The following is a 10,000-nucleotide window of genomic DNA, read 5'->3' as shown; positions in this document are numbered from 1 at the left end:
TTTAAACTAACAGTGGTTGTAGTGTAGCCTGGACATAATGCATGGGCCTCTCCAAGCCCATCCTCTCAGTTTAAACTAACAGTGGTTGTAGTGTAGCCTGGACATAATGCATGGGCCTCTCCAAGCCCATCCTCTCAGTTTAAACTAACAGTGGTTGTAGCGTAGCCTGGACATAATGCATGGGCCTCTCCAAGCCCATCCTCTCAGTTTAAACTAACAGTGGTTGTAGCGTAGCCTGGACATAATGCATGGGCCTCTCCAAGCCCATCCTCTCAGTTTAAACTAACAGTGGTTGTAGTGTAGCCTGGACATAATGCATGGGCCTCTCCAAGCCCATCCTCTCAGTTTAAACTAACAGTGGTTGTAGTGTAGCCTGGACATAATGCATGGGCCTCTCCAAGCCCATCCTCTCAGTTTAAACTAACAGTGGTTGTAGCGTAGCCTGGACATAATGCATGGGCCTCTCCAAGCCCATCCTCTCAGTTTAAACTAACAGTGGTTGTAGCGTAGCCTGGACATAATGCATGGGCCTCTCCAAGCCCATCCTCTCAGTTTAAACTAACAGTGGTTGTAGTGTAGCCTGGACATAATGCATGGGCCTCTCCAAGCCCATCCTCTCAGTTTAAACTAACAGTGGTTGTAGCGTAGCCTGGACATAATGCATGGCCCTCTCCAAGCCCATCCTCTCAGTTTAAACTAACAGTGGTTGTAGCGTAGCCTGGACATAATGCATGGGCCTCTCCAAGCCCATCCTCTCAGTTTAAACTAACAGTGGTTGTAGCGTAGCCTGGACATAATGCATGGGCCTCTCCAAGCCCATCCTCTCAGTTTAAACTAACAGTGGTTGTAGTGTAGCCTGGACATAATGCATGGGCCTCTCCAAGCCCATCCTCTCAGTTTAAACTAACAGTGGTTGTAGCGTAGCCTGGACATAATGCATGGGCCTCTCCAAGCCCATCCTCTCAGTTTAAACTAACCGTGGTTGTAGCGTAGCCTGGACATAATGCATGGGCCTCTCCAAGCCCATCCTCTCAGTTTAAACTAACAGTGGTTGTAGCGTAGCCTGGACATAATGCATGGGCCTCTCCAAGCCAACGACGGACAGTCTAAATGAAAGTCTAGAGCACCATTTTTAACATCACATCTGCATCAGTATCTGATCAAGTCCTTCCAGATAATACTGCCCGGTGAAGGACTACTAAAGTCCTTCCAGATAACACTGCCAGATGAAGGAGAAACCCCTCACAGAGTGGACTACTAAAGGTTATCAGAGAATCAGTGGGTATTCAGAGGAAGCCTATAAGCACGGCACAGGTTAGGATCTGAAATACTTCAACGTGCTCATTAACACGCTCTCAGTGATGCCGTCACGTCTTATATACGCCAATGGTTGCATCTGAAATGGCTCCCTATTCCCAAAGTAGTGCACTAAATAGGGAATAAGGTGCTATAGTAGTGCACTATATAGGGAATAGGGTGCTATAGTAGTGCACTATATAGGGAATAGGGTGCTATAGTAGTGCACTATATAGGGAATAGGGTGCTATAGTAGTGCACTATATATAGGGAATAGGGTGCTATAGCAGTGCACTATATTGGGAATAGGGTGCTATAGTAGTGCACTATATAGGGAATAGGGTGCTATAGTAGTGCACTATATAGGGAATAGGGTGCCATTTCAGATACACACAAAATATGCTCCACATATTGCCAGCTGGTTTAGTAGTATTATATTGAAGAGGGGTATTCAGCTGTATAATATCTTAGTGTATCCATAGTTACTGAATATTACAACTAAACTAACAACATAGCCCAAGACAACCAACACTGATAATATGTAAAAGTGTTTTCAATAAAAACTGCAATGATTGGTAAATGTCCCAAGTTTCAATCCTTCTTGCTGGATCCCAGCTTTTTGAAAAGCTTCTTCCCTTTGGCGAAGAAGCCTTTCTTTTTCTTGCCTGGTGGGGAGACGTCTGTCTGGTCTGTCTGTGAGGGGCTTTCTGCTGGGATGTGGGGTGGAGAGCTGCTGAGGCTGGCTTGCCTTGGGGTTGGGGCAGGGTCCATGGAGGAGGGTTCCATCATGGCTGCTGCTGCGGACGGATCCAGGTGGTGTTGGTGGTCTGTGTGGACTGGGCCAGTCAGCCCTGTGTGTAGGGGTGGATGTGTGTGGACTGGGCCAGTCAGCCCTGTGTGTAGGGGTGGATGTGTGTGGACTGGGCCAGTCAGCCCTGTGTGTAGGGGTGGATGTAGAACCTCCTCTGAGAATGTGCTGAGGCTCACCTTGTGGAGGGAAACCATGGAAACAGAGTATAAGAATGCAACACTTCTTTATTCTTAAAGTATTGAGGCTTCTAATGAACCTGTTGATCAACTAAAACTGTTAATTAACATACTATCAACAACAAACTTACTAAGAGTCAGTTATGTGAATTGTACATGAACTGATTGAACTAACACGAACACGTAACAGAGGGAACATTTAACTCTAAATAAAAATAAAACTCTGAAGCTCTAACGCTAAAATAAAAAATAAAAAAATCAGGGCCTCTAAATCATCAGGGAAGCCAGGGGATATAAATCATCAGGGAAGCCAAGGGACATAAATCATCAGGGAAGCCAGGGGATATAAATCATCAGGGAAGCCAAGGGATATAAATCATCAGGGAAGCCAAGGGACATAAATCATCAGGGAAGCCAGGGGATATAAATCATCAGGGAAGCCAAGGGATATAAATCATCAGGGAAGCCAGGGGATATAAATCATCAGGGAAGCCAGGGGATATAAATCATCAGGGAAGCCAAGGGATATAAATCATCAGGGAAGCCAGGGGATATAAATCATCAGGGAAGCCAGGGGATATAAATCATCAGGGAAGCCAGGGGATATAAATCATCAGGGAAGCCAAGGGATATAAATCATCAGGGAAGCCAGGGGATATAAATCATCAGGGAAGCCAGGGGATATAAATCATCAGGGAAGCCAGGGGATATAAATCATCAGGGAAGCCAAGGGATATAAATCATCAGGGAAGCCAGGGGATATAAATCATCAGGGAAGCCAAGGGATATAAATCATCAGGGAAGCCAAGGGATATAAATCATCAGGGAAGCCAAGGGATATAAATCATCAGGGAAGCCAGGGGATATAAATCATCAGGGAAGCCAAGGGATATAAATCATCAGGGAAGCCAGGGGATATAAATCATCAGGGAAGCCAGGGGATATAAATCATCAGGGAAGCCAGGGGATATAAATCATCAGGGAAGCCAGGGGATATAAATCATCAGGGAAGCCAGGGGATATAAATCATCAGGGAAGCCAAGGGATATAAATCATCAGGGAAGCCAGGGGATATAAATCATCAGGGAAGCCAAGGGATATAAATCATCAGGGAAGCCAAGGGATATAAATCATCAGGGAAGCCAAGGGATATAAATCATCAGGGAAGCCAGGGGATATAAATCATCAGGGAAGCCAAGGGATATAAATCATCAGGGAAGCCAAGGGATATAAATCATCAGGGAAGCCAGGGGATATAAATCATCAGGGAAGCCAAGGGATATAAATCATCAGGGAAGCCAGGGGATATAAATCATCAGGGAAGCCAGGGGATACAGGAGAACGGTTGGGTGGGGTGAGCAGAGAATACCCAGTTGTTCAGAAATCTCAGCCCATCACCCTGGGCCTGATCTTGTGAACATGGACAGGAGGCTACACATCTGAGGAGACTAGTACTGGTAAGGTAAGAATGAGGATGGACAGCAGCACAGGGTGGAGGGAGTAGGGAGCACTAGTTACTAACACTCAGCTGGGAGGGACTGATCCCCTCAGAGACACTTACGCTTTAAGTCTTAAAGTGCACAGTTCGTTTTTGCTTCTTCAAAAGGCCATGCAGGAAACAGAAGGAGAAAATAAATGTAAAAACAGAAATGATAGAGACTTAACCAAAAGAGTAAGACATAAGGTGACAGAGATATGACAAATAAGAGGACATACATACTGCTCAAAAAAATAAAGGGAACACTTAAACAACACATCCTAGATCTGAATGAAAGAAATAATCTTATTAAATACTTTTTTCTTTACATAGTTGAATGTGCTGACAACAAAATCACACAGAAATAATCAATGGAAATCCAATTTATCAACCCATGGAGGTCTGGATTTGGAGTCACACTCAAAATTAAAGTGGAAAACCACACTACAGGCTGATCCAACTTTGATGTAATGTCCTTAAAACAAGTCAAAATGAGGCTCAGTAGTGTGTGTGGCCTCCACATGCCTGTATGACCTCCCTACAACGCCTGGGCATGCTCCTGATGAGGTGGCAGATGGTCTCCTGAGGGATCTCCTCCCAGACCTGGACTAAAGCATCCGCCAACTCCTGGACAGTCTGTGGTGCAACGTGGCGTTGGTGGATGGAGCGAGACATGATGTCCCAGATGTGCTCAATTGGATTCAGGTCTGGGGAACGGGCGGGCCAGTCCATAGCATCAATGCCTTCCTCTTGCAGGAACTGCTGACACACTCCAGCCACATGAGGTCTAGCATTGTCTTGCATTAGGAGGAACCCAGGGCCAACCGCACCAGCATATGGTCTCACAAGGGGTCTGAGGATCTCATCTCGGTACCTAATGGCAGTCAGGCTACGTCTGGTGAGCACATGGAGGGCTGTGCGGCCCCCCAAAGAAATGCCACCCCACACCATGACTGACCCACCGCCAAACCGGTCATGCTGGAGGATGTTGCAGGCAGCAGAGCGTTCTCCACGGCGTCTCCAGACTCTGTCACGTCTGTCACGTGCTCAGTGTGAACCTGCTTTCATCTGTGAAGAGCACAGGGCGCCAGTGGCGAATTTGCCAATCTTGGTGTTCTCTGGCAAATGCCAAACGTCCTTCACGGTGTTGGGCTGTAGTAAGCTCAACCCCCACCTGTGGATGTCGGGCCCTCATACCACCCTCATGGAGTCTGTTTCTGACCGTTTGAGCAGACACATGCACATTTGTGGCCTGCTGGAGGTCATTTTGCAGGGCTCTGGCAGTGCTTCTCCTGCTCCTCCTTGCACAAAGGCGGAGGTAGCGGTCCTGCTGCTGGGTTGTTGCCCTCCAACGGCGTCCTCCACGTCTCCTGATGTACTGGCCTGTCTCCTGGTAGCACCTCCATGCTCTGGACACTACGCTGACAGACACAGCAAACCTTCTTGCCACAGCTCGCATTGATGTGCCATCCTGGATGAGCTGCACTACCTGAGCCACTTGTGTGGGTTGTAGACTCCGTCTCATGCTACCACTAGAGTGAAAGCACCGCCAGCATTCAAAAGTGACCAAAACATCAGCCAGGAAGCATAGGAACTGAGAAGTGGTCTGTGGTCCCCACCTGCAGAACCACTCCTTTATTGGGGGTGTCTTGCTAATTGCCTATAATTTCCACCTGTTGTCTATTCCATTTGCACAACAGCATGTGAAATTTATTGTCAATCAGTGTTGCTTCCTAAGTGGACAGTTTGATTTCACAGAAGTGTGATTGACTTGGAGTTACATTGTGTTGTTTAAGTGTTCCCTTTATTTTTTTGAGCAGTGTATTATCAGTGTTCTGCAACATCAAATGGCCAGCAGCATCCCACCCTGCATCCCACTGCTGGTTTGCCTCTGAAGCTAAGCAGGGTTGGTCCCTGGATGGGATAGCAGATGATGCTGGAAGTGGTGTTGGAGGGCCAGTAGGAGGCACTCTTTCCTCTGGTCTAAAATATAATTATAATATCCCAATTCCCTAGGGCAGTGATTTGGGGAAGTTAAACGGGTCTCCTTACTTTCTGTAGTCACTAAACATCCCATGGCACTTATGGTAAGAGTAGGGGTGTCCTGGCAAGATTCCCAATATGGCCACCTAATCATCCCCAGCTTTCCAATTAGCTCATTCATCCCCCCTGTAACTATTCCCCAGGTCAATTCTGTAAATGAGAACGTGTTCTCAGTCAAATTACCTGGTGAAATAAATGCTGTGTGGGAGTTCCACATAAAAAAAAAGAGATGATAACTTCTTTCCCGTCAGGCTTTGAGAGGTAACGGGCTACAAACCTTTTGGCTACTAGGCTGTCATACGTGTCCACACAGCGTGCTGACCGTACCTGTGATTCTGTCCTGTGCTCGGCTACAGACTGAGGCTGGGGGTCAAATGGTGGGGCTTTCCCAGCAGCCTCTGGGGCAGCCTGTAGGAAGTTAGATGGGACCAGGCCTTTGTGTCCGTTCAGGTCACCCTGGAAACAACGCACATTAGACACCCACATCACACATGTATAACCTTTGACCTAGGTCAATCAAAAAAGAGAGTCCGCGAGCATGTCTGTCCATCAACTACACCGTCATTAATACTTCAACAACAACAACGTCCTCGTCATTCACATGGTCACGTCTTTAAGGTGTTAAAACAGTTTCAAAGAACATTACAGCCTTCTCAGAGTGTTTGTTCGCACACGCGAGACAGACAGACAGACAGACAGACAGACAGACAGACAGACAGACAGACAGACAGACAGACAGACAGACAGACAGACAGACAGACAGACAGACAGACAGACAGACAGACAGACAGACAGACAGACAGACAGACAGACAGACAGACAGACAGACAGACAGACAGACAGACAGACAGACAGACAGACAGACAGACAGACAGACAGACAGACAGACAGACAGACAGACAGACAGACAGACAGACAGACAGACAGACAGACAGACAGACAGACAGACAGACAGACAGACAGACAGACAGACAGACAGACAGACAGACAGACAGACAGACGAGAGAGAGAGAGAGAGAGAGAGAGAGTAGATAGATAGATAGATAGATAGATAGATAGATAGATAGATAGATAGATAGATAGATAGATAGATAGATAGATAGATAGATAGATAGATAGATAGATAGATAGATAGATAGATAGATAGATAGATAGATAGATAGATAGATAGATAGATAGATAGGACTTACATAAAAGAACCCATCATCGTCCATGTCACCAAACACATAGATGATATCCCCGGCACTGAAGGTCAGCTCAACCTGCAGATGGCCATCGAGAAGAACATGAAAACAATAGGACTTCATCTTTCCCAAATTGGTGTAACATCAACTGGTATGGTCTGATTGGTACGAGACTTGTTTCCATTGTCCAGTACAGACAATAGAACATTAGAGCTCCAACTTGACTGTCTAGTGAATCAGAAACAGGTATTTTTACTGTTTTTATATACAACTATAACACAAGCCTTTGTTACAGGGAATAGCATGACGCTCACCTCGATGTCAGCGTTGGGAGAACTCTCTCGAGGGTCGTAATCAAAGATGGCCTTCATCCTGCGAGGACCGGGGCCCGCCGGGTTTGCCGTAGCAACATCAGATTGGCTGGGATCTGTCAATCAAACACAGAAATACAGAGTCAGATTTCTGACCATTTTTGAGTTGAACATCTTGTTCTTTTTCATTTCCATGTCAGCATGCAGTTAATAGTAACTCATGCAGCACACAATCACCGGGAGAACCGAGAGTAAAAGATGAACAACAGCAGAGGCTGGCTTTGAGGATGTTTTTGGACCATTTCTTTGCAGGCCTTCAGGATGGTGAGGGTCACATTAAAGAGTCAAGCCAGTTTAGTCTGTTTTCACTCAGTTTAGTCTGTTTTCACTCAGTTTAGTCTGTTTTCAGACAGTTTAGTCTGTTTTCACTCAGGCAGTTTAGTCTGTTTTCAGACAGTTTAGTCTGTTTTCAGGCAGTTTAGTCTGTTTTCAGGCAGTTTAGTCTGTTTTCAGACAGTTTAGTCTGTTTTCACTCAGGCAGTTTAGTCTGTTTTCAGACAGTTTAGTCCGTTTTCACTCAGACAGTTTAGTCTGTTTTCAGACAGTTTAGTCCGTTTTCACTCAGACAGTTTAGTCTGTTTTCACTCAGTTTAGTCTGTTTTCAGACAGTTTAGTCTGTTTCCACTCAGGCAGTTTAGTCTGTTTTCAGACAGTTTAGTCCGTTTTCACTCAGACAGTTTAGTCTGTTTTCACTCAGTTTAGTCTGTTTTCAGACAGTTTAGTCTGTTTTCAGACAGTTTAGTCTGTTTTCACTCAGGCAGTTTAGTCTGTTTTCAGACAGTTTAGTCCGTTTTCACTCAGACAGTTTAGTCTGTTTTCACTCAGTTTAGTCTGTTTTCACTCAGTTTAGTCTGTTTTCAGACAGTTTAGTCTGTTTTCAGACAGTTTAGTCTGTTTTCAGACAGAGTTTAGTCTGTTTTCAGACAGTTTAGTCTGTTTTCAGGCAGTTTAGTCTATTTTCAGACAGTTTAGTCTGTTTTCAGGCAGTTTAGTCTGTTTTCAGACAGTTTAGTCTGTTTTCAGGCAGTTTAGTCTGTTTTCACTCAGTTTAGTTTGTTTTCACTCAGTTTAGTCTGTTTTCAGACAGTTTAGTCTGTTTTCAGACAGTTTAGTCTGTTTTCACTCAGTTTAGTCTGTTTTCACTCAATTTAGTCTGTTTTCAAACAGTTTAGTCTGTTTTCAGACAGTTTAGTCTGTTTTCAGGCAGTTTAGTCTGTTTTCACTCAGTTTAGTTTGTTTTCACTCAGTTTAGTCTGTTTTCAGGCAGTTTAGTCTGTTTTCAGACAGTTTAATCTGTTTTCAGGCAGTTTAGTCTGTTTTCACTCAGTTTAGTCCGTTTTCACTCAGGCAGTTTAGTCTGTTTTCAGGCAGTTTAGTCTGTTTTCAGGCAGTTTAGTCTGTTTTCAGGCAGTTTAGTCTGTTTTCAGACAGTTTAGTCTGTTTTCAGACAGTTTAGTCTGTTTTCACTCAGTTGAGTCTGTTTTCACTCAGACAGTTTAGTCTGTTTTCAGACAGTTTAGTCTGTTTTCACTCAGTTTAGTCTGTTTTCACTCAGTTTAGTCTGTTTTCACTCAGTTGAGTCTGTTTTCACTCAGACAGTTTAGTCTGTTTTCACTCAGTTTAGTCTGTTTTCACTCAGTTGAGTCTGTTTTCACTCAGACAGTTTAGTCTGTTTTCACTCAGTTTAGTCTGTTTTCAGGCAGTTTAGTCTGTTTTCAGGCAGTTTAGTCTGTTTTCAGGCAGTTTAGTCTGTTTTCAGACAGTTTAGTCTGTTTTCACTCTGTTTAGTCTGTTGTCAGACACTTTAGTCTGTTTTCAGACAGTTTAGTCTGAGTGAATACAACAGGTGGAGACTTAACCGTGAAATGCTTTCTTACGAGCCCTTCCCAATGACGCAGAGTTAAGAATAAAAAAATGAAAAATAGAACACGAGGAACAAAATACACAAGAATGGAGCAATACAGGAAGTACCAGATCAATGTGGAGCTATATACAGGAAGTACCAGATCAATGTGGAGCTATATACAGGAAGTACCAGATCAATGTGGAGCTATATACAGGAAGTACCAGATCAATGTGGAGCTATATACAGGAAGTACCAGATCAATGTGGAGCTATATACAGGAAGTACCAGATCAATGTGGAGCTATATACAGGGAGTACCAGATCAATGTGGAGCTATATACAGGAAGTACCAGATCAATGTGGAGCTATATACAGGAAGTACCAGATCAATGTGGAGCTATATACAGGGAGTACCAGATCAATGTGGAGCTATATACAGGAAGTACCAGATCAATGTGGAGCTATATACAGGAAGTACCAGATCAATGTGGAGCTATATACAGGAAGTACCAGATCAATGTGGAGCTATATACAGGGAGTACCAGATCAATGTGGAGCTATATACAGGAAGTACCAGATCAATGTGGAGCTATATACAGGAAGTACCAGATCAATGTGGAGCTATATACAGGAAGTACCAGATCAATGTGGAGCTATATACAGGAAGTACCAGATCAATGTGGAGCTATATACAGGAAGTACCAGATCAATGTGGAGCTATATACAGGAAGTACCAGATCAATGTGGAGCTATATACAGGAAGTACCAGATCAATGTGGAGCTATATACAGGAAGTA

General features: G+C 44.4%; 1 protein-coding gene across 2 annotated transcripts in view; it reads right to left on the bottom strand.

Annotated features, from left to right (window-relative positions):
* tspoap1 (TSPO associated protein 1) overlaps positions 1–10,000 on the bottom strand; it is a 209,868-nt gene that overhangs the window by 3,292 nt on the left and 196,576 nt on the right. For both annotated transcript variants that reach the window (XM_082974773.1, XM_082974774.1), the window contains 4 exons: positions 7,302–7,414; positions 6,994–7,065; positions 6,131–6,259; positions 1–2,283 (listed from right to left, as the gene is read on the bottom strand). The exon at positions 1–2,283 is cut by the window's left edge and continues 3,292 nt beyond it. In XM_082974773.1, the coding sequence (XP_082830899.1) occupies positions 1,888–2,283; positions 6,131–6,259; positions 6,994–7,065; positions 7,302–7,414 (710 nt within the window). In that variant the 3' untranslated portion in view covers positions 1–1,887. The remainder of the gene's footprint in view (positions 2,284–6,130; positions 6,260–6,993; positions 7,066–7,301; positions 7,415–10,000) is intronic.

Source organism: Salmo salar, chromosome 04 (assembly GCF_965601325.2).
Source record: "Salmo salar chromosome 04, fSalSal1, whole genome shotgun sequence".
In the NCBI taxonomy this organism is placed as follows: domain Eukaryota; kingdom Metazoa; phylum Chordata; class Actinopteri; order Salmoniformes; family Salmonidae; genus Salmo; species Salmo salar.
The sequence above is the reverse complement of the archived record's forward strand: the minus strand, read 5'-3'. Positions and strand labels throughout refer to the sequence as shown.